This window comes from Kogia breviceps, chromosome 3 (genome assembly GCF_026419965.1).
Source record: "Kogia breviceps isolate mKogBre1 chromosome 3, mKogBre1 haplotype 1, whole genome shotgun sequence".
Lineage (NCBI taxonomy): Eukaryota > Metazoa > Chordata > Mammalia > Artiodactyla > Physeteridae > Kogia > Kogia breviceps.
Window position 1 is genome coordinate 72,275,113 of NC_081312.1, and position 26,028 is coordinate 72,301,140.

The 26,028-nt window shown below is 31.1% G+C and overlaps 1 protein-coding gene across 5 annotated transcripts in view; it reads left to right on the forward strand.

Annotated features, from left to right (window-relative positions):
• The window catches only part of NOVA1 (NOVA alternative splicing regulator 1), a 142,636-nt gene that overhangs the window by 104,643 nt on the left and 11,965 nt on the right, over nucleotides 1-26,028 (forward strand). For 3 of the 5 annotated variants that reach the window (XM_059056861.2, XM_067028636.1, XM_067028638.1), the window contains 2 exons: nucleotides 1,094-1,260; nucleotides 11,396-11,467. In XM_059056861.2, the coding sequence (XP_058912844.1) occupies nucleotides 1,094-1,260; nucleotides 11,396-11,467 (239 nt within the window). The remainder of the gene's footprint in view (nucleotides 1-1,093; nucleotides 1,261-11,395; nucleotides 11,468-26,028) is intronic. The other 2 variants (XM_067028635.1, XM_067028637.1) reach the window with 1 other exon arrangement.

Consider the following 26,028-nt stretch of genomic DNA (forward strand, 5'->3'; position numbering starts at 1 on the left):
CATCTCCATTATTTTTCATATCATAGTATCTTATAATTCTCTGGCTTGATGTCTGTTTTTTGCCTGTAAGAGTATGTGCTTTGAAAGTTGGGTGCATAGATCTTCACATCTGTGTTACCAGTTTCTAACCCAAAGTTCTTTTATACGTGCTCAGTAAGTATTGGTTATATCAGTTAATGAATGATATACTCAGAACTTCTCAGGATTTCTGGCTCTGCCGGCCCTTTTTGGGATTTAGAGTTCTACATTTTACATTATTTTATTGGCATTAGTATATCATCCTTTTTTTAAAAAATTAAGTACACATCTCTTTTTTAATACATCTTTATTGGAGTATAATTGCTTCACAGTGCTGTGTTAGTTTCTGTTGTACAACAAAGTGAATCAGCCATATACATACATATATCCCCATATCCCCTCCCTTTTAAGCCTCCCTCCCACCCTCCCTATCCTACCCCACTAGGTCTTCGCAAGCACCGAGCTGACTTCTCTATGCTATGCAGCTGCTTCCCACTAGCTATCTGTTTTACATTTGGTAGTGTGTATATGTCCATGCCACTCTCTCACTTCGTCCCAGCTTCCCCTTCCCCCACCACCCGTGTCCTCAAGTCCATTCTCTATGTCTCCATCTTTAGTCTTGCCCTGCCATTAGGTTAATCAGTACCATTTTTTTAGATTCCATATATATGCGTTAGTATACGGTATTTGTTTTCCTCTTTCAGACTTAACTTCACTCTGTATGACAGACTCTAGGTCCATCCACCTCACTACAAATAACTCAGTTTTGTTCCTTTTTATGGCTGAGTCATATTCCATTGTGTATATATATGCCATATCTTCTTTATCTATTCATCTGTTGATGGACATTTAGGTTGCTTCCATGTCCTGGCTATTGTAAATAGTGCTGCACTGAACATTGTGGTAAATGACTCTTTTTGAATTATGGTTTTCTCAGGGTATATGCACAGTAGTGGGGTTGCTGGGTCATATGGTAGGTCTATTTTTAGTTTTTTAAGGAACCTCCATACAGCATTTTTGAAGAACATACAAAGTAAGAAGGGAAGTTTTCTGAAAATTAATCTTTTATCCACAGGTACTACTGAACGAGTGTGCTTGATCCAGGGAACAGTTGAAGCACTGAATGCAGTTCATGGATTCATTGCAGAAAAAATTCGAGAAATGCCCCAAAATGTGGCCAAGACAGAACCAGTCAGCATTCTACAACCCCAGACCACCGTTAACCCAGATCGCATCAAACAAGTGAGTGTTTAGTTGGGAAATCAAAGACTAACATCTACAGTGTAGTATGAATTCCTTATAAAAGAAGCCTTAAAGTTTTAGCATGTAAAGTTTTTTTCTAAGTAATACTTAAAACATAACAGAGTTGTCTTTTATTTATTTAAAGACTGTCAGAGTCTCTTCTTTAGGTTGATCAGATAATTGAATTACTCATTTATTAGTGTTACACTGAGGAGCAGTTATGTGACTCATTTCTTTTATGGTGCCCTTTAAAAAATTATAGACACAAATTTGATTAATTTATAGAAATTTAATCTATTTAAAATAATATCACTTTTTAAATAAAGTATAAACATTGAAACTATATTCTCAAAATTCCTAATACCATATTCTTCATAATATTTTTAGCCTTTAGTATATGCATTATAAACTCCTGTTTTGTTAATTTAATTGTCATGTTCAACATTTTTTATCAACAAATATGTATAAGTAAACTTTTGTACCTAGCAAACAGTTCTTTGTTACAAATCAGCTATTATGTTCTGTATAACTTGTGTAGTAATTATATATATGTCATAAAAGGCCAATGTTTATTTTTAATGTGTGGGATTTTCTGTAACAAAAATTTTACTTGATAAAAGACAATGTGAGTTCTTAAGATTGAATAATGGCTGACATGATGTAGGAAAAAAATGACCTTCTTTAATGTTAAATAAGGTGAATTCTTCCCCTCAACCTCTTTTAAATCCTCAAAATTATTTGATACTTTATGTTTATAATGATTGTTTCTGCATTTGCCCTTTTATAATTAGCTGCTTAATTTGTGATCATATTGATAGACTATGCCTTAAAAAGAAATGTATTCATTAGTTCACAGAATTATTTATGTTCATTGTAATAAATTTGAAATGTAGCTCAAAATCTTATTAATTTCATGTTTCTGAATTGAAAAAAATATTTTATACTAGGCAGTGTTATGAATCTATTATAATTTTACCAATATATTGATAAATATAAGGCTGTCTAATTAAATACAAACATAGAAATTAATAATTAGGTAATATATTTTCAAATTATGGGCCAAGACTCAATTTTCTTTTAATTACCATTTTAAAAAGTCCTTCCATGTTTAAATCATGAGTAGGTAGTTGTTATTCCATATAAAATCGTTCATTTTATACTCTTTGTCAATGTCAAAATAGTTTAATTTGTAGCCCTTTATAACTTTTCAAGGAAGTATCTTTTAGTTTATACATGGCAGAATGTAAATATTCTTAACTTCTAAACATCAGTAGATATTTTTATTCTTCACAGCCATTTATAATTTTGAAATGTTTATTTTATCTGTGCTAGGTGAATACAAAGGATAATTTAAAAACTGATGCCTTGAAAGTGGTACCATGATTTTATCCAAATTCTAAAAGTATGAGTTTAAAGACCTCTAGGTTAAAATCACCTGGGTCTTAGAATTTACAGAATTGGCACTAAAGTGTAAGGTCTATTGATTTTCTGCTTTAATCCAGCCTATTAATTCTCCCCTTTATTTTGTAATTTCTGTAAGTTCAAACATTTAGGGAAGGCAGTGAATATCTTGATTTTTTTAAAAACATAAAACATAAAATATACTTTGAGTACTATATCACTGGCAGTATATTCAGGACAATGATATGAATGAATTTTTATTATTTTTATAATGCTAAATAGCTAGTACCATCAAATGATAGTCTGAGTCATTGTTGAAACGTTAATTTTCTCTATGGCAATATGAGATTTATAGGTTGTCGTATATCCAGTCTCAGTAAAGATTTATGAAAGCCAGAATTTTAAAATGTTGGGTTCATTTCTATTTTTATTTGCCTTGTTCAGATAATATTATTTAAATTCAAGATAAGTGGTAAAAAATAATGGTGATTGATTTACTTTTGTGTATTTGCATTCATTTGTAAGCTTTGTAGACATTCATGGCATTGAAATTATTATTGATTATTTAATTTCATGTAATCAATAATGTGAAATAGAGTATCATTTTAAAAGATTTATTAAAAAGTATACTACATCTAGTAGGATAATATGTTTAATACTTTAAAAGTTTCTTATAAATGTAAAATTTGAAAAATTTACTTGACAAATCTGGAAGAGAGATGGATCATACTGTAGATCAACAGAGTTATTTATACTCTAAATTTCAGATTCTCTAACTTTCTAGGTATCCTGTTTTACAATGTAATACCTTTTGTTGGATCATTGTCTAAATAAAAACCAGTAAGTGAAGTATATAAATTTAAATTACCATGCTTTTATTTCTGAAGAAATTATGCTGGTAATCCAGTATAAAATAATTATTTCTAAAATAAATTATTTTACACTAGAATAGATAAAAACGTATTTCATATGATGTTTATATATTTTTTTATATTTTAGTACATAGAATAATAATAAGATTTCTTTTAAAATGGTAGTCTTTCCCTTAACTAATGGCATAACATTTACATTCCCTTTGGACTTCAATTCTGAAGTTAATTTTTAAAATAACCTCTTTAAAATATTTTTTAAACATTTTCTTCTAGTTAAGATTGTGCAAAGAATAAAATTCGAGTTTTAAAAATTGCTGGAGCTGGAAAATGTAATTTCTGCATAGAAATGAATTAATGTTGGATCTGAAATTATATTTTCTTAATTTTTGTTAAAACATATCTATTGTTTTTTATGGTTGATAATTTAAGATTTTGCTTACTACAAAAAGTATAATTAATATGTAACTTGGACTTAAAATAGGAAGTCTGTGTTAGTTCTAAACGAATAAAACTTGCTTTAAAAGTTAGAATTTTACACCATATATTATTATGACTTTTATAAAATATTATTTTCCAAATCATGTGATCTAGATACAGTTGGTTTCTGAATAAATTACATGAACCAGAATATTCTCCCCAGATGAAACCTTATTGACTTAATGAAATCTCAACCAAATATAAGTTCTTAAGAAAGTAGTACATACTGGTCTCAGAAGTCTTTCATATGGAAGCATGATGATATCTAGCATGACAGCCTTATATCCAATTTAGATATTAGATGTGAACTATTCACTTCTTTATTCTCAAATGTGTTTTTTTGTTTGTTTGTTTTATTTACATCAAATATATATTTGCTAATAGAGAGGGACTCCAATATTTTATATATTCAAAATGACAATAATAATAATATTTATTGAATAATCAAAGTATGTAGCCTCTGTTCTATAGCCTTAATATCAGAAGATTATCATGAGGTGTATAACACCATTGTGCTCATTTCACAAGTCAATATACTAAGAAACAGATATGCAGCAAGAGCCAGTAAGCCAAAATTAAACATATTAATTGCAACATGGAACATTATATTTCTTATTTTCAGGAAATGAAAATAGCAGAGACCTTCAGTGATCTTCAAATAATTTAGACTTTGTTTGCCTAGAAGCTCTGAACTCATTCCTGGGGCACGTCTTAGCCCAGATTTTTTGGTGTACATATTTTAATTTCCACCTTTTATGTTTGGAATTTTGTACTTTTTATTTCCTCATGGGATTATTGAAACATTTCCTGTTGCTGTAAGTCCCTCAAATCCCCCTCTAAGTATGGTTGTTTATACCTAATGAGTCAATATAATGAACCCCAAAACATGGTAGAAACGACAAATCAGTAAGATAGCTGGCATTTGTAAACTTCCTTTGTCTATTACAGTTTTTCAGCATTTTTTTCTCTTTGGCTCAAATGCACTTTTAAGAAAATCTACATCAAGAAAGAAGTGGTTAGGCATTTAAATACTTATTTTGTATGTAAAAATTAAATTAAGATACCAAAAATCTCACTTAGCTCAAAGAATTCTACTTTCATCATGAAAAATTGGCAAAATTAGCACATAATTTGTTTATTATTCATTCATTCAATAATAAATTTATTAAATGCCTTCTTAGTAAATTGTAAAATATATTAAAATGTAACCCTTGCTCTGTCAAGCTAGTTTATGAGATCCTAAATACTTAAAATAAATAATAAAAATATAAAACAGTATTTATATACCAAAACTACAATATAAACAATGTAGTATAAAAGTTTGGAGGAGTGTGAAAGAAATGTAGGCTAGAGTGACATTTGGTCTTGTAAAATAGGTGAAGACTTGAACTGGACCTTGAAGATTTTACGGGAATTGCCTGATTAGAAGAGAAAAAAGAAAAAAGCTTATTTTAGGCAGATGAAACAATATGGATTTGAGGAGAAAGACATCATAATTGTTAAATAGTAAAGAGATTATCTTGACAGAAGTGGAATATCTGTGTTGTAGTTTAGAGGAAATTAATGTTAGATAAGCCATGTGGGACCAGATAATGGAGAGTCTTGGATGTCTGGCCAAAGGGTATCCTGTAGACTACAGATTCTTCTTAATATTTTCCAAAAGAGCCCTTTTAATTTCTCTGGAAGGTTATGGAAAAAAATAAAAAAGAGGCACCTCTGCCCTTTGTTCTCTTCTGTGCTAAAACTCCACACAGATTCTTACAGTGCTTGTAGGAACACCTATTGGTAGGAGAGGAAGAGAATTATGACAATTACTGAGTAATCTACTATGCAGATCTTTAGATTTGAAGGTTTATAAAATAATATTTTTTAAAACTTCTTTTATGTAATACTCACAAATGCAGGGGATGTTAATCTTTGCCAGGAAAAACATTTTTGTGGTCAAGAATGAAGGATCAGTAATACCAGTAACAGTGATGTATATGGTGCTTATTCTGTTTCTGTGCTAGCCATTGTGCTATGCACTTTATATTTATTATCACCTTTCATTCATCCTTCCAAAATTCTTCTGTGGCAGGTATGGAGTCTATGTTATACTTATAGAAACTGATGCTTAGATGAATTTGAGTAACTTACCCAAGGAAATGTAACTGGTAATTGATCTTAACACTGAGCTGTATAGCTTCTAAGTTTGAGTAATGCTGATTAAACAAAATCCAATAGATTTCTCTCTTCTGGAATTTTTCAGAGTCTTGAATAAGCATCTCCAAGAAGAGGACCTCGTTTGAAATAGAAAGTCTTATATCAGGGTGAAGTTAGGAAACCAGGGAATATTTTAAGAATAAGATGATGAACACAATCTCCTCTGGTGGTGAAAGTTGAGACAAAGCTTGAAGTTAAAAGATGTTTCAAAGTGAAATCTGTGAGGCTTTGAGACTGGTTTGATTCCAGCTCTAAAATGATGAGGAAAATTTAAAAATGACTGTATGTGGTTTTGAGCCTAGCAAAATGTTGAATTCTAGGAAGCAACTAGTGAATTTTAGTCAGGCATCTATGTGAGATAATATTTTTGTATGTTTGTTTCAGGCAAGTTGAATAAGTTGTGCATAGTATGTTTTTTCCTTGAAGTAGTCTTTGATAGAAGCATAGGTGAGAATTTAAAACTGAAAATATAGATCCTTAATTGCAGTAAAGGTGATAATTTCACTTACACCTTCGTTGTAGGAGAGAAAAAAAGAGATAAAGAAGCAGTTACTTTTAAAAAAAAAAAAGTCAGAAGCATTATAGTATAGTGGTTAGGTATAGGATCTGGAATAGGATTGCCAGGTTTCAAATCCTGCCTCTTTAATTTACCAGTTGTGTACATTTGGGCAAGCTGTTTTACTCCTGTATACCTCAACTTCTTTACCTATAACATGGGAAAAGTAATAGTAATCTGTTATGTAAGGATATTGTGAGTATTAATTGAGTGGATCTATATCTGGTTCCTAGTAAGTGCTCCTTATTAACCATAAAGATAAAAGGGAGAAAATGAGGAAAGTACATTATAAGGAAAGATGCTAAAAAGGATCAAATACCCAAAGAAAAATTAGAGAATAACTTTTTTTAATAGGAAATCATTGGAGATTCGAAAAGTTAGTTTCAAGTCTATATTGAGAAAAAAGTTGTTATTTGTTAATAATATTTCCTAAAGGTAAAGAGGCTGGTTAGGTAAAAAAAAAAAAAAAAAAAAGTGTGAAGTGTGGGAACTGCTGACTTGAAATTGTGGATATAAAAGGAGAAAAATACAAGTTAGATCAGAAAGACTCACATAACCCCTGCTACTAAAGAGTGAATGGCTAATGTTAAAGAATAAAAAGGAGCTTGGAAAGGTAGAGAAATTGGAGATGCCAAATACAGATGAGATCATTAAGGGAACAAAATGACTCAGGAATGGTGGAAAGATAATAGTTTAGGGTGTTAAGGTCCTAGCCCCTGAAGAGTAGGAAGTTTGAGCGGGAGATCACAATTTTGTCTACATTGAAAAGAATGAGAAGATAGTGGTTTGGAAAACTGAACAGGTTGAAATGAGGCCAATTGTAGTAGATAAGGAAGCTCATTCTGGAAAATCATGATTTCTTTCAAGTAATAAAAACTATCAATTGAAAGGAAGATAAAATACATGGATTGAATGGTTGAAGAGAAGGATAAAGGTGTAGAATAGTAATTAGGAGGAATATAAGCTATGGAATAGGAATCGATTGTAAAAGACCTTTTGGAATTAGACAACATGAGTTTATATTAGGGCTAAGTGGTTCCAGATAGTTCAGACATTGGGAGAATGCTGGATACTTGTCAGGATTTAAAACCACAGATAACAATTACATATTTAAATAGCTGATCTATTATTTTTTATAGAGTAATATGCAGATTTATTTAACAGAACTGAAAACAAAGGATTGGGAAGGTGATTACTCAAGTAATGTTACTCAGCTAGTAGTACCTTTCAAATTAAAATTGAAGTTTGCTGTTCATTGCTGTTTTCAGTATACATATAATAGACCTTGACAGTCTATTATTGTAGATTTGCTTGAGGTAAGCTTATTTATTATGGAGTTTATTTATAGTAATATTCTCTGGTCCAGTAAAACTGTCACTTGTTAACAAGAATGCATTTCATAATTTGTAATCACTTTTTAGTTCTTATTCCCAAGAGCCTAGTGAAATCTACATTTAATTAAATGACTATTATTAAATCTTGAATTTTCAAAAACTGTTTCATATTCCAAAAGATCCACTATTTTAAAATTATAAACTACTTCAAATTTTTCTGCAATAAGTAATTCAGCCTTCAATGTTTAAAGCAGAATTCTTAAATAGACATTTGTGTCATATAAATAAAAATATTAAACTTTTCCATTTGAAAGATAAAATTGTGCTAAAAAATACCTGTGCCCTTCATAATCACTAATTGATAAATATAAAAAAATGTTTTTAGCAGTATATATCCTTTATAAGTGTTATTTATAAGATATTTTAATGTATTGTTGCTATATGGATATTCAGTTAGTTACATCTTCCAGATATATATCAGAAGTTTTACTACATAATTTTTTTAACTTGAAACCGCTTAAACTTTTAGTCTGCATAGTAAATAGGAATAAACATGTTTATAAAATATTAGGGAAATAAACATTGTACATCGAAGTATTTCTTACAAATTTTTCTGTTCTATATGTGTGGTTGAGAACAACTATCAAAGCTGTTTTTAATCTAATTAATAGAACCTTTTAAACTAAAGGCACTACTTTAATATATTTACACATATCTATTTATGAGAACAGTTTTTACCACTAGCATTTAAAAAATCACCTGAAATGCAAACTTGCTGGATTCTCTATTGCTATAGGTTAAATTTGTAAAGGAAGGAGACTTTTTGTGTTTAAGGGTATCTATATGATTAATAGATAACTATCAACAGAAAACTCATCACATGTTTACTTGATTACATGTTTATTATTTTAGGAATATAAACAAGAAAATATATTTAGATGCAATTGACTGTGTCAAAAGACTCTGACAATCTTATCCCTTAAAGCCCAAACTTATTTAATTTTCACCTGTTTTATTTAAAACAAACTCTTAACTTCTTATCAGAATATGATATTTAATAACCAAACCTTTAATGATTTTAAACATATTAATATTGTTCCAGAAGTTTAAAATTATTGTTTTTATTTCTGTGAGAAAGAAACAGCATCAGAATTATTAAGGACAATGTCGATGAATATGAATTGTATCAATTATTAATACATGCCCAATACTTCACATATATGCCAAGTAAAAAGAAAGATACCAAATAAATTGACAGAAGATAATATTAATCTTAGTGACCACAAATTCTGAGTCACTTGATAATACTACTTTTCCACATATTTCTTTGCAATATTTCAAGAGAATTCACATCTAGGGCAAGATGGATGTCATAATGAACACCTGTGATACTTCAAGTTGATTTTATCCTGATGCAAATAGAAGAGCCCAGCACACATACCTCATGTTTCTGTAGGTTAATGAACTTGGCTTCTAACCTATATTGGGATAGATGGCCTCTAGATTTATTTCACATCTATTTAGTCAGCAATCTCATAATCACTCTGAGATTAGTAAAGAAGATATTCTTAAATATATGTTAACTACTCCCAGGAAATCTGTACAGTAACAACTGTAACCAGAGGTGGGAAAATAAAACCTTTACTCTTCAGTTCATAGTACAAGAGTAGCATGAATTCAGTAGTGTATGTCTCTGCATAGTATTGCATGGAAAATAAAATATTAGGGTAATTATTAATGACTGGAAATGAAAGTCTCTCTGGAGAAATGACTTTATAAAATGAACTTATTACAAATAGCAAAAACAGAAAACAGGATTCGAAGGGTTTTTTTCTTCTTTTGTGAGGTTTTACTTCTGAATGTAGCTCCTCTCCCCTTTTAAAGTATGATTTACCAAAAATCTTGGTATGACTCAACATTAAGTCTAGTTTTCCTCAAAGTATCTTAGGTTTTAACTTAAGAATCAAGAATCCCTAGAGGAGTGGACTGTTTAGAACGTGATCTGATATTAGAATCAGTCTTACTTTGTTACTTGAGAACAGTGAGTTAAGCAGGAGCCTGTGAATTTTTTATCCTTTCTTTTACTCTTAAATGCTTTATTCTATCCTAATTAGGACTTTTGAAATATTAAATGCATAAATATGACTGTATTAAGTAATTTCATCTGCTTTTCCTGACACTGCTGAACCTTTAAAGTTATGCTTTTGCTCATGTCTGAGTAATTTTGATGGATACATATTAATATAAAACATAATGTCCATATAGAATTTTGTCTGTACTATAAAACTACCCCATTTCATGTATTAAGAAATATTATCTATTGAGGATGCTACTTAAGCGATGCTATTTGCTGAGTGAAAATATACCTTTTTAAAAAGACAAAATTTTAACATCTTACACACACATTAAGGTTACTCTATTAGACATGAGAAGTTTTTAAAATATCTTAAGTATATTATGGTCTCATATGGCATATTTTATATATAGTTTGTATATGTGTTTAGAAATGAAATGAACAATAATTTGATTCCTAATATTTTTGTACCTATTATCAACACAGGCTGATGACGCTATATTATTCCCCTTATCTATATAAATTTTTAGTGTTTAGCACAAATGATAAAAATATTATGGCAATTTGTTAAAATGCTATTAGTTACTTGTTTATTAATATGAGGTTAATGTTTACATTTTCAGACGGGCTCTAAATTTATTAAAAATTAATGTTTTAGAAGATAATGTGATATTAAGAACTCAGAACTGCAAATTTAATTGCTTTTAAGTATGGAACCCTAAATTCATGTGGAATCAACTTGTTGGTGATGTTCAACATATTAAGTAGGTGGATACTTTTATGCAAAAGTAAACTTCATTTCACCACTTCTTTCAACCCCCGACTGTATTCATTGATAGGAAAATGACTTTCCGTTTTACTCATTAAATTTCTTGAATTTTTGTTTGAGATCTCTTTTCCCCCAAGAAAACAAGAGGGAAAGAAAAGAGACTACTATTCATGAATATGGTCAGGATACCTTTAATACTCATGTGAATTTTTATCAGTCACCATCATGATTTCAAGTCATGAATTTATTTTTACATGCTTATGCATGCATATTTACATGCATTAGTTACTTAATTGATCTTAAATTCCATTAAATTTGAATGAATAGGAGAAAAATTTGTTCATAGGATTTTGTTCTCGTTATATTACATTTTATTTTATTTTGTTTTATTTAAATAATCAGTTTAAGGCTTATAAAGGTTGATTTGCTCCTGAACTGCTTTATTCCCAGACATTGCCATCTTCCCCAACTACCACCAAGTCCTCTCCATCTGATCCCATGACCACCTCCAGAGCTAATCAGGTACAGTATCATCCTGTCATCTACACCATACTTTTCACGGGTGATTGCCTGCACACTGGAGAAAAAGATACTGGTGGGTTAAGGATGTATTCGTTCATTCACATATGTGCACCATGAACAGATTCCAAATAACTTGAGAAAGAAATATCAATTATTCCTGAAAATTTATATGCATTTTTTAGCTTTAGATAACAAAAATATATTCAGATGGTAGACTACTAGAATTTTGGATTTTCCCCCTAAAGTTATGACTTTATGAGCTTTGAGGGTTATTTATTGAGTTGGTGTTTATAATCTCCCTTATTATTTCTCCCTAGGATTCTTGGTATATAAGTTAAGAATATCATATATGTAAAAAATAAATGTATAAATATGACTTACTGAGCAAAGGTATATCTTTAAATGTGAATGCATTTTTCTTTTTTTTTTATTTCAGATATGCCTTACTGTGTAACAATTTTAAACTTTTGATGAAAAGCATTCCTAGCAATCTAAAAGTAACTGGAAATTGGTATTTGTGATAATTTTAATGCTGTTTAACAACTCAGGAAATGGTACTTTCTTTGAATTTAATAATAGCATTTTCTTTGCTGGAGTGGCAAATTTTGCAATTAGAAATATATCTTAGTTTGACTTGATTGTTTTGGTACTGAATATTTGTAGGACATTCTTCAAAAATGTAGTTATTTTTGGCACGTTTAAGGAAATCACTAAAAAATTCTATGTAATTCAGAGCCTTACTGTACTTTAACATGACAAATGTTGAAAAATATATTTATTAAAATGATTAAACACATTTTCATTTTGTCTGAGTTGAACTTCATTTAGGTGAGAAATGTTATTTTCCTTAATATTTCCACTTTTTTACTAATACAAGGCCTTATGGGATTATTTAAATATTAAACAAGAGTTTATGTTTTTAATATATTTTTAATACAGTTGACTAATAAATTATTAACTTTGAACTATATTTGCTAAATATATTAAATGTGGCTTTTGAATATGATCTAATATAAGGCTATCAGAATTATTTTGCTCTTTTATCGATTCTAATACATTTGCAACCTCAGGAAAAAATTTTAAGTAACTGAAAGCAAAATTAATATTTAGAATGTTATTCTATAGTAGGAGCTTGATTTTTATTCTATGCAGTAGTATTCCCTTCAAACAAAAATACTTTATAATGCTCACATTTTAACCCCAATAAATTGGTTAAAGAAGTACACATTTCTAGTGATGAAACCCAGCATTTCTCTTTGAAGGTAATGGTACTACATAAAGTGAGAACCAAGCTTGTATTATTGATGCATGAAGTTGAAAAGTGTATATATATTTTCACTCATACTTTATCTCCTATATGAGCTTTAATTATATGATATAGAAAACTATTGTGAAAACAGCTGACTTTATGTTTTTAATGTTTCTCTTGTACTTCATTCTCTTCCAAATAAAAACAAGACAAATGAGTACAACAGTAATAAAAACAAATGATTTTTCTCAACGTAAAAAGTAAAAAATTCTGGGTCTAGAGAGAAAAGCCATCTCAATCATTTTGTCTTTGAAGTTAGATTTGTATTTTATGTGAACATGAATTTTTATAAAATTTCTTTAAAAGGTCACTTGTTGAAGTTTACTAACAATATAATATTTTTACCCTCTAGATATGTTACTACATCCACCTCTGGATATTTTTCTAATTATATTTTTCTAATTTGAAATATTAAGTCATTTGTGGTTTTATACTCTGTTCACTGTTCTAGTTATGTTTGTTAGATGTGTTTTATTTATACTTTGATTTCTTCTGTTCTTCTACAAAGAAGTATAATATCTCCTGGATAACTTGAGGCAAGATATAAAAGAACAAAACAAAATCCTTAAATTCATTGAAGGAATTGTAGTTATCTTTCATCTTTATGCTATTAGTAGTTTGTAATTATTTCATTCTCTATGGGTATTTCCCAATAGATTCTATTAATGTTGTAGGACAGAAGATAATTTGGTTTTTGCTGTTTATTCAGTCTTTAGATAGCTCACAGTTGTTTCTTGTGGATAGTTCTAATTAATTCAGCTTCACTAAATTGACTTAGATCTGTAAGAGTAACCAAGATAGAAAAATGGGTTTTAATGTGATCGTCTTAAACTCTCCATACTTAAAATAGACTCTTAAACCTATAAGAATATAACTTTCATTTCTGGTATAAGTTTACTTTATTCTTACCCAGCAATTTAGCAGATATGTCTCCAGTTTTGTGTTAAAATTAGTGTTTATGTGTTATAGCTAATCTGTTATCTTCTGCTGTTAAAAGTAGCTGCAAACGTTTTCCATGTGAATTTTCATAAACCAATATAAAGCAATCTAGACAAATACTTGTGTTATTTCATCTATAATAGCTAAATGAGTTATGATTGAGTTTTCTTTAGAATAGTTTGTATTACAAACTAATATAATAAAAGGAACTAAGGGACTATTAACATTTAGAAAACCCAACAATAAAATGCACAGAAAATACATTAAAGATTAAGTTTTATCTGCAGTTTCAACGTTTAAAAATCTTTTTTGTTCTTTTTAAAAATGACTATAATGTTTCAGTACATACTGGATTTTACTTTCCTACCCTCATGTTTCCACAGGTCAGACTGTTTTCACAGATCAGACTGACAGACTATAACTACAGTGTTATGCATCTATAATAATTTCCCCTGGAAAACTGAAGGACTGTCATATGAGAAACTTTATAGAATGGTGGTTAAAAGTCAAGACTTGAGCCTAATTTTCTATGATCAAATCCTGTTCTGCCACTTGCTGAGTAAATTGGGCCTCAGTTTCCCCTTCTGTGAAATTCAGATAATAAATTCATTAACTATTCTTAGAACAGTGCTATTCTAGAGTGTATTACTCACCATATAAATGTTAGGTTATGTTTATTTAATTTTTTCTGAAATTTCTTTCAAGTGATAATGAAAAAGAAAGATTATTCTTTAAGATGGTAAATGATATAGCATAAAACAGCTTAAACTGTTTGAGTTTTATTTTTTAAAAAAAGATTCTGTGATACTAATATTGCTGCTTTTTCAACTCTAAAATATTTCTATACAAAGTGTCTGTATGCTTTTTAGGATAGCTTAAGATGCTCTATAGTTATTTTCTTCCCTTGTGAGAGTACTGAGTTACTTGTTGTCTAACTTATAAATCAAATTGCTATTATTTTCCTATTAAGAAAGAAAAGTTAGGGCTAATACTTTTACAACTTACACTTTTTTTTGCATGCATTGCATATTGCAAAGTGTAGGTTTGACACTTTTTACATGTGGAACTTTAAGAAGCAAATATAAAGATACAAATAGAGTCTTATCAGTGTGTTTATAAACTTAAGATAAAAAACAATCAGTTGGATTTGCTCAGTTCTGAGGTGTCGATGCTACGTTTTTCAATCACTTTAAGATTCAACAAAGTGGTTTTGTTAATCAGTCAATGGTGCCAATAATTAAATTCTTAATTTTAGATTCCTGATTGTTAGCCCTCCTGCCATTCTTCTTAAATTTCAGGAAAAGTAAAAAGAATAAAAAGAATAGTTTCAGAAATATGTGCTTTATAGATATTTATTTATGTACTAATAAATTTGAAATTATATATCAAAATATACAAAACAAATGAAAATAACTCATACTCATATATAGCACTTTTGATATAGTTACAGAAAAACACAAATAGAACTCACTGGTCCCACTTTGATTTCATGAACACAGATCTCAAATGGACCCTTAATTCTGTCAGGTAATCATAAGCCCAGTCACTTTTTTACTCTTTAGAGGACTGTTTCATAAATTCTCGTCTCCTTTCTCCTTTCCTTTAATGAGTTTTCTGTTGCTGTATAAAAGATTACCACAAACTTACTGGCTTAAACTGCACACCTTTATTATCTCATAGTTTTTATGAGTCAAGAGTCAAAGGCACTGTTAACTGAGTCCTCTGCTCAGTCACAGGTCAGCAATCAAAGTACTGGCTGGGGTGTATTCTCATCTAGAGGCTTCACTGGAGACCAGTCCGATTTTAAGTTCATGTAGGTTGAGGGCAGCATCCAGTTTTTTGCAGCTGTGTGACTGAGGACCCCAACTTCTCATTGGCTGTTGGCGAGAGGAAGCTCTCAGAATCTAGAGGCTCCCCAAGTTCTAGAGGCTGCTGTGTGACCCTCTCTACAGGCATTTCACAGTTTGACGGTTTGCTTCTTTCAAAGCCAACAGGAAAATCTCTCTCTCTCTGTTGTTTGTTAGCAAGATGAAGTCTGATTGAACTTAAACACAGGAGTGACTTCTCACTTCCTTTGCCATACAGTGTAACTTAATCAGAATAGTGACGTTCCATCCCTTTGCCATATTCTGTTGATTAGAAATCAGGTCACAATTTCTACTCACACTTAAGTGGAGGGAACTATACAAGGCTTAACACCAAGGGAGCAGAGATCATGGGGCCATCTAAGAACTGTACCTGCTACAGCACCCCAATATCTCTTGCTCCATCCTCACTCCTGGCTGATGATCTTACTTCCTACTTCACTGAGAAAAATGGAAGCAATAAAAAGAAAAATTGTACAAAATCACAACTTCATTTATACCCACATATTCTACCTCTCATCTATTACCATAAACTTTCCCTGCTCCTATCTAAAACCAGTAATTTCAGTTGCACATTAAACCTTATTATTTTTTCTTTACTCAAGGTCATCTCTTCAACAATTCTACTTTCTCTTTCCTTTATCTTTCAAGTTTCTGATCTCTATAGGATCATTCCCATCAGCATACATACATCTGTTTTTTTTCTCCCATCTTAAAAGACAAACCTTCTTTTAATCTCACTTCCCTCACCAGCTAATGCCCTCTTTCTTATACTCCTTTGTAACAAAACTCACAAAAGTTATTTACTCTCTGTTTTCCAGTTTCTGACTTCCCATCTTTTCTTAAATTCACTCCTATCAGGTTTTTACCTCCATTCTACCAAAACTGTGTTGCATAGGACATCAGTGATGATCCCATAGCTAATTCCAGTTGTCTGTTCTCAATCTACATGTTATTTGGCCTATCAACAGTATTTGTTATAATTTGTCACTTTCACATTCTTGGTATACTTTCATTACTTGGCTTCTGAGATATTATTACACAACCTTGATTTTCCTCCTGTATCATACCTTGTGCTTCATCTCAAAATCCTTTGCTAGTTCTTCCCATCATCCCTCTTAATGTTGGAGTGATCCAGGTCTTAATACTTGAAACTCTTTCTGGGTATATAGTTTTCTTTCTCCTCATATAATACCTTGGCTTTTATATTCTGACATATGCAAAATTTATGTTTCCAATGAGAGGCAGGTTTACTATCAACTAATGAAAGTTAAGCCTTAAGATTCCTAACCTGCACAGGCTTATCACAAGGCCCTCTACCTAGTTTTATCTTTATAATTTTGAATGTAGAGGACAAAGATGTCCTCTAAAATTGTATAAGATCCCACATAACTTGGGTTGACATTTCTCTCTCATCTAGATCTCAGAGAGAAACTACAGACTGTATCCAGTTTCCCACTCAGCATTTCCACATCCATATCTAATGGACATCTTTAATTCAGAAGTCCTAAAACTACTCCAGACCTGCTCCGCCTTTACCATCTCAGTTGAAGCAATTCCATACATCCACTTTCTCAGATCAGAAATCTTGGATTCATCCTCATCTCTTTTCTTTAATACCCCAAATCCAGTTCCTATAAGAAATAATGTTGACTCTACCATTAAAAAATATATAAAATGTTTGACCACTTCTCATTACATCTACTGCTACCCTAGTCCAAGCCTGAATTACTACAAAGGCCTCTGTATAGGTTTCTCTGACTTTCTACCTTTGCTCCCCCAAATCTGTTCTCCACTGAGCAGACTATGGCTTCTAAAATATGTCAGTTCTTAAAAATCACACCTGTGATAGTTTTCCATTGAACTCAGCAAAAGCCAATATCCACAAAATGACATCCATTAACTTACAAGATCTGGACATTGCCACATTACCATTTTCACTTCATTTCCTACCACTTGCCTCCTTCCTCACTCTGCCCCAGGCAAATTCACCTGCTTGCGTTTCCTTGCAGACATTAGGCATGTGCTTGCCTCTCTCTACACAAAACTCTCTTATCTCAGAGATCTACTTGGCTAACACCTTCATAGTCATCAAGTCTTTGTTCAAAATTCACGTCTCAATACCCTATTGAGAAGGATATACCTGGCCACCCTATTTGATATTGCAACCTGGCCTCCCCATTCTCCCAAGTACTTCTGATTCCCTTTATCTTGCTGTATTTTTTTCCATTGCCTCATGGAATACTACATACTTTGCTTATTATCATATTTATTGTGTATTGTCAGTCTCACTTTCCTAGAAAATAAGTTACATGAGGACAGTGGTCTTTGTTTTATTCTCTGATGTATTAAGAAGGACTAACCAGGATCATTATAGGTTCTCAGTATTTGTTGAGTGACTAGTATTAGTTGGAAGAATAGGCTTATGGTCTATATGTTTTAAAACTCATTTTTTATTTTTGAAAATCCCTTCTTCAAGTGAAATTTTGCAATAATAATAAAAGCCATGTGGTACTAACACAAACAACTATAATTGGTCAATGAAACATAAAAAATTTCAGAAATATCAATAGATCCAAGTACATATGGGAACTTAACTGTATTCTATCATTCATTAAGGAAGGTATTGTAATTAAGGGATTAAGAGAATTGTACTCTTAGGCCATAGTTCCTAGCTTCTTTGCCACTTCCTAATTTTCTGATTTGAGGAAACATCCTTAACTTCACCATGTGTTTTCTGTTTGTAAAATGAATAATAACAGTGCATCCTTCATAGAGTTGTCATGATTCTTAAATGAATCAGTACATGAGAAACATTTAGAACACTGCCTGGTCCAGAGTAATAGTTGTATCATTTTATTTATTTTAGAAAAGGATGTTTTATTTAATAAATGGTGCTGGCCTACTTGACTATCCACCTGAAAGAAAATAAATTTGACCTTTACCTTGTACAATATATAAAAATAAATCTCAATGCATTCAAGATTGAAACTGTAAGACTATTTGATGAAATTATGGTGTGTGAAATCAAGTTGAGGATGACTTTCTTAAGCAAGAAGGAAATCTAAAACATAAAGGAATAGGTTAAAACATTCAAATATATAAATATTTTATATTTTGGTATAGTAGAATACACCATTAATAAGCAAAAGGTGACAGACAGTACCGTTGGAAAAATATGTTGAACACATATGACAGTGAATTAATTACTATACAGAGAAACCTTAGATTGATATTAAAAAATAAAAGCCCAGGAGAAAAAAATAGGTCAAGATTATGAAAAGGCAGTTTACAGAAGAGGAAATGGAAATGCCCAATAAACATATAAAAGCATGTTTAACCTTACCAGCCATCAGGAAAATTTGAATCAACATCACAAGATTATATTTTTTTTTACCAGATAGACAAAATTTTATGTGTGTGTATATAATATACATATATCAAGAACACAAAAATTTATCTCTGTGTGTGTGCCTTTGTGTGTGTGCATGTGTTGATAAATTAAAAGTGCTGTCAAGAATATAGGAAATAATCATTCTCATACACTGTTGATATAAGCGATGCTATAATATTACAGCTTTTGAGAATCTACCCAGTAAAATTTAATGTACCAATACATAGAAATATAGACAAAGATGTATATTGCAGTATTATTTACAGTGGCAAAAGTTGGAAAACCACCTGCTTTAACAGGAGAGTGGCTGAATAAATGTGGTATTGTAGAATATTATGTGGTGAAACTATTAAAAATAATGACTTAGAGCCATATAAATTGGTCTAGAATAGTGTTTGTAATATATTAACTAAAGAAAATTAAGTTGCTAAGAAACATATGGCCTTATTTTTAAGTCAAAAATATCTTGTGTTCATGTATCATCAGGGTGATGACAAGGAATATGAACATTATTAACTTTTTATATTTCTACTTTGTTTTTAAAGTGTTAACTAAGGGACTGTAAAACAAGATGGAAAAAAATAATGGCTCCAGTTGCGATATTATGTAATGTTTTAAGGAATATAAAGTGGTAACTTTCCAAAAGATTGAGAAAGATTGGACTTTTTTTTTTTTTTTTTTTTTGTGGTATGCGGTCCTCTCACTGTTGTGGCCTCTGGAGCACAGGCTCCGGACACACAGGCTCAGCGGCCATGGCTCACGGGCCCAGCTGCTCCGCCGCATGCGGGATCCCCCCGGACCGGGGCACGAACCCGTGTCCCCTGCATCGGCAGGCGGACTCTCAACCACTGCACCACCAGGGAAACCCTGGACTGTCTTTGATATTAGATATCTGTTTGGACTACTTGACTCCTTCCTTTCCTAATTGTGGGATGCTTTTTGAGGAGTTTCAAGAAGGATCACAAGAGAGGCTTTAGGATTAGAGGAGACACTAAGTGGCAAAGGAACTGGCAGTTGTTTCAGAAGTTAAAGTTATGCCAAATTAAATGATTATGTAATATTTGTAATATTTTTCTTTATTCTTTGTTAATTAATATATCAAAGGTTCTCAATTCTAACCTCATCAAAATTACCTATGTAGATTCTTATTTAATAGATTTAGGATGAGATTAGTCATCTATATTTGAAGAGTTGGAAAAATGTTTCCTGAAGCCTCTTGTTATTTGGGAATCACCATTTACCATATGAAAAATGCACAGTAGTTTATTAAAAATATGATAATTATATAATTGTGTTTTACATAACACCGTCTCTTCACAACTTTACTTTGACTTTTTAATGAAATAACACACTTTGAATATTATTTGATTAACATTAAATTAAAGAACAAATATTTGATTTGATTTGTGCACAAGTGGAAGGGAAAGTGTTAGTATTACCACTGAAAACAGTAAAGGTTACTAATTAATACAATTTAAATCTATGAAGAAATATTATACAAAGGATGATTGTCTTTTCAGATAGCAGTAGTGGTCTTTTGACTGTTACCAAATACAGTTAGAGGTTCTCTAACCTTGGAAATCTTTATATATGCTGATTATATTACTGTTTTTAAAGATTATTTAGCAATATTCTTGCCAAAATTTATGGCGGAGAGCTAAATGAGCACTTCCTAACCATACCCATTCCACTGCAAACTTCTAATTTTGTTAGTATGCTGTGCTGTATGTAGGTGGTTTGTCCTTCACACCCAGTGATAGGCATCAGAGGATCTTCCTGAGGACAAGTTAAGAATTACTGCTGAAAGCAGCACACCATTAATATTTTCAGGTTAGAATTATAGCACATCATTTAGTAAACAACATGTTATATGACCTTCCAAAGTCCCTTCTAAAGGTTTGATTTCATATGAAGACATATTTGTATTTATGGAAAGCCTAGGGCTTTTCAAGTTTTCAGATTGAAAAAATGGTAAATTTCAGGGGAAAAGAGTTAATGAAATATGAAATGTTCCTTATTTTACATCCCATATATGGCTCAGTCACTGATAAAAATGCAGAGTGCCTTGTCTAGTGTTGGCTGGTAAGTGGGCAGATACACAATATTCTTTGTCTTTCTGGACTACCTAGTAGGTAAAGGTGGTTGTTTGTTTCATCAGTATTCTCCCTGCGGTCATAGCTCTGGTAGTTCTTGCACACAGTGTGTGCTCAAGACAGAACGTTATATGTGCCTTTAGATAACTAAAGCACTTAGTGCCTCATTACTCCAGAATGTGCACTAGTCTTGCTCTGTGTGTGTATATATACCCTTCAACAGAATTTTTCTTTCAAATAGAACCATATAAAATGGAAAATACATAAAACAGGGAAATCAGGTAGTTATTAAGTTTATTTTCAATATTTTAATTTTATTTTTAAAAAGCTTAGAAATAGGAAAATCTTTGCATATTCTCTCTGATCATATTTTTTCATATTCTCATAGTTTTGCCAGATTGAGGAGTTTGATACCTGATCACTGTGGAATAAAAATTGTTTCTCGTTTTTTCTAATTTTTTAATCTTTGATTTGGGAATATACCAGTTGATCTTTTTCACCTTTTCTTCTGAACCTAGTACCTTATAATTTATTTTATTGGTCTTTGGTTTAGCTATTGTTTTTTTCCTTCCATTAGGTGATACAGTCCTCTTTAAAAATATATTTGAGAAAGGAAGTGATCTGTTTCATTAACTTTAGCCAAATAATGGCTATAAAAGTAATGTATTTTTATTTGTGATTCATTAAGTATTAGAAGTGAATTACTTCAATCCATATGTAGGAAAAGAATTTAGTTTTATGACTAATAATACATTTTGTTAAATTGCAGACATTTTTCTGTAGCTTTTTATATATCAGTCAGTATGTATTTGCACATTACAAGTATTAATGTAATAAGAAAAATTCAGGACATTTTCATTTCTTAATGACAGTCATTTGTGATAGTAAATTGTCAACTTCCCTTTACTAATAAGACACTGAAATGTAGGCACCTATTATTTTTTAAAAAACAAATATTGCCTTCAGAAAAATTCGTGGTGAAATTAAAATATAAGAAATGTTGAATTAGCTTGATTAGTAAATATAAAATACAAACAACTGTAATTTGATATCAATAATATTTTAAATCATGCTAAAATATGGTACATCAATCTATCATTAACTAATTAATAATAATACTTAATTTTAATGGTAAAATGGCTTAATCAAAAATTTGTAAAAGCAAAATAATCCAAATTGTGAGTTTTCTTAATAGTTACCTAGTTACATAAGTTTAAATAGAGATCAGTTTTAAACATAGGTGAGAAATTTACTTCCAATAATACCTTATCAAATTAGTTTGCTTACATTATAGAATATTAAATCAACCCATGTACCAAACTCAGACTTTTAAATAGTTTTATATTCCTAGATTAGATTAACTTTTTGGTTTTCCTAAACAGGCATTTAGCATAATTACATGATTCTTACTTAAAACTATGATTTTAAATTTTCTTGTTTTAAAATTTTAAAGTATTTTATAAATCTGCTTTTCTGTCATTTATCAAATCATTTTATGTACACATTTAAATGTTTATTAGTATTTATTGTACCACATGTCTGGAAGCTTCATGAAAGCAAGATCTTAACCTTTTTATTTAACTCTGTATTTCCAACATCTGGAACAGTACCTGGAACTCAGTAAATAATTGTTCAATGAATACCAGAAATATACTAAATTTATTTTAAATGAATTGTTTATTCTGCTTTTGTGGCATTTGTTTATTCAGCATCCTAATTTGGGGATAATTTTTCTATTTCCTTTTGTTATACTAATTTTTAAAAATTTAATACAAGATTTATATGGTAAGAAAAAAAGCTCATCTGAAGCCCAGCCTCTATTATTTTCTTTATTTCAGTTTTATCTGCATATAATTTTACACTGTTTAATTCAAATTCTATGTATACATCTATGTATTTTTAAAATTTTGCATAGATATTTTCCACATTATTTTATAGATTTATATAGTGTCTTTACACTGTTCTGTGTATATGACATTTTCCATGTTTTGGATTTTTTTTCCCAGATGGATCACAGAAGGAGAGAAACTAAGTTAAAGATTATGCTCATTTTATAACTTAATGTGTTCTATAAGGTGATTTCCAAAAGCTGATATATACTGCCACAGAAAAGAGATTAAAAGAAAGAGATTAGTAGTTAAGCCATCCCCTCATTTTCATTTGGTTTGCCTTTTTTTTTTTCTTTTGGTGATTAATTTTGCTGCTCTGCTTTGAATATCTTTGATTATTTTAGAAGTTAATATTTTCTTATCCTGCACAATTCTTTGCTGTCCACTATTTAATGAATTGTTTGTTCATTTTTACCTTCCACTGGATTACCTTATTCATTTCTCTGGCTTTAAATACTATCTCTATGTTAACTCTCAAACTCATAGCCAATCACCTACTTGATATCTTTATTTGGGTGACTGATAGGCATTTCAAACTTGATATATCCAAAATAGAATTCCTGATTCCCTCTATCCTTTTCTTTCACACCTTTCCATCATCTACTTCAGTAAACACAGCCCCTACTTTCATGTGCATGGCTGTTTTTCACTTTTTCAATTGATTTCAATCAATTTCACTTAAATTGATTGTTGCAACCTTTAAAATATTAAGTTGAAAATATTAGTTTTGGGCTTCCCTGGTGGCGCAGTGGTTGAGAGTCCGTCTGCCGATGCAGGGGACACGGGTTCGTGTACCGGTTCTGGAAGATCCCTCATGCCGCGGAGCGGCTGGGCCCGTGAGCCATGGCTGCTGAGCCTGTGCATCCGGAGCCTGTGCTCCACAACAGGAGAGGCCACAACAGTGAGGCCTGCGTACTGCAAAAAAAAAATATATATATATATATATATATATATATATATATATATATATATATTAGTTTTCATATAAAAAACCCAAATAGTTCAAATATATTTTTTCACTAATCAGAATTAAGAACTCTGAACATATATCTTAGTATACATGCCCTGAAAGAGATGAGCCAAAAAGAGAGTGTTTAAAAATAATAATAATAGTTTCAAAGAGCTTTTTGATAATTTGACACATGGATGGTAGTGGCAAATGGGACTTCAGAAATTTAACCTCAATTTAGTAAAAGCTCGTTTAGTGAGCATTAAGAAAACAATACCCCAAATTATTTTCATTTGTAAATAATGAGCTGCTCTATAATAGTTTATCATTCACAACCCTCATGGTTTCTTCATAATTACTTCTAGTAGTATTCTTTTTTGATATCATTATGTCTAGCTTTTTTTCACTTCCTTCTTATAAAGAATAGATTTGTCCTATTTTTCTTATTCCTAAGTATATCCCTCTCTGAAATATAATATGGTATATTTTAAAAATATACAACAGTCACCAAAACAAAAAAAAAAACTTGGAATAATGCTTCAAGGGGAAAAGTGGAAAATATATTAAGTAAAAAAAAAATAGTTCAGTTAAACTTTATTTGCCTTTAGAAATTTTTTGGTGATTATCATTCATTTTTCTGTCTTGTTCCAAAGAGACACAAAAAAGAGGTGTACTGTCATTTTCTGCCATCTTACAGCCAGAGAGGAAAGTAAAGTATGGCCCTTTGGAAGAAGATATAAAATGGATGTATGGTCTCCACAAAACTTTATTTATTTATTTATTTTTTGCGGTATGTGGGCCTCTCACTGTTGTGGCCTCTCCGCGTTGCTGAGCACAGGCTCCGGACGTGCAGGCTCAGCGGCCATGGCTCATGGGCCTAGCCGCTCCGTGGCATGTGGGATCTTCCCGGACTGGGGCACGAACCTGTGTCCCCTGCATTGGCAGGCGGACTCTCAACCATGCGCCACCAGGGAAGCCCCACAAAACTCTTTTAAAGTCAATTATTTTAAGGTAAAAATGCAATTGCTTGAAGCAAGGCAAGGTGTGGGAGGTAACTGCACCGGTTATGAATTGTGATTATGATTCAGTAGACACTGTCATTTCATTCTCTTATTAATTGATCCAGTTCATTGCTTATTCAAGTAAACAGTAATATGTTTATATTCTAGACTTTTAGAACCAGTCTGACCACATTTTTTATGGCTAAAGAAGCCTAGCCACAAGCTTGATTAGTAAGAAGCTACAAAATTACATAGGAAAAACATAATACATTGACGAAAAATTAAGAAAAAGGCATATAGTACATATTTAATTACTATAATCTTATTGGATTTTTCGACAAATCTGTGTTACTGATTTCAGGAATTTTATGACGATTAAAACATCTGTATATTGGTCTTTTTATAAATTTCAGTATGGGTGCAATATAATTTGAATTTTAGATTTTAGAGATGATAAAGTTGTTTTTGTTTTAAGAACCCAGTGTCGTATTTTACACACACACACACACACACACACACACACACTCCTGCATGGCCATGATGGAGTCTTTCAAATACTGTATTATTTAGTTCTTACATAAATCCATATATTTTGCATTACATTCAAGCTGCTCTGGAAGACATAAGATTTCAGCAAGCAAAAATGTATGAGTTTAAGGGGAAGAACAGTGTTAGAAATATAGGCAACATTTTAGTCATTTGGAACAAATGAATAAACAAGGCAAAGACCTAGAAAAACAACTAATATAGACTATATTTAAGAACGAGCAGGTAAAGTTTGGATTCAGCATAGAATACTAGTCATAGAAAATGAAACTGGGAAGACAAGTTGGGGACAGGGTATGGAGAATTTGGAATGTCTACATAACGAGTCTGGATAATTTAGTGGGTAGCTGGAAGGAGATCATTGAAGGCTATTGATTAGGGTTTTTTAATAATGCTAAAATAAAAACTCATCCACAGTCTTATCAAGTTGTCTGATTTTATAGATGATGAAACTGAAGTGATTGACCAAGGTCACACAGCAGAGCCAGGGTGAAGGTCCATATGTCCTGTCAATTCTAGATTCTTTTTATTACACCACACATTCCTTTAGATAGGCTAAAACAGTAGGACTGGCAA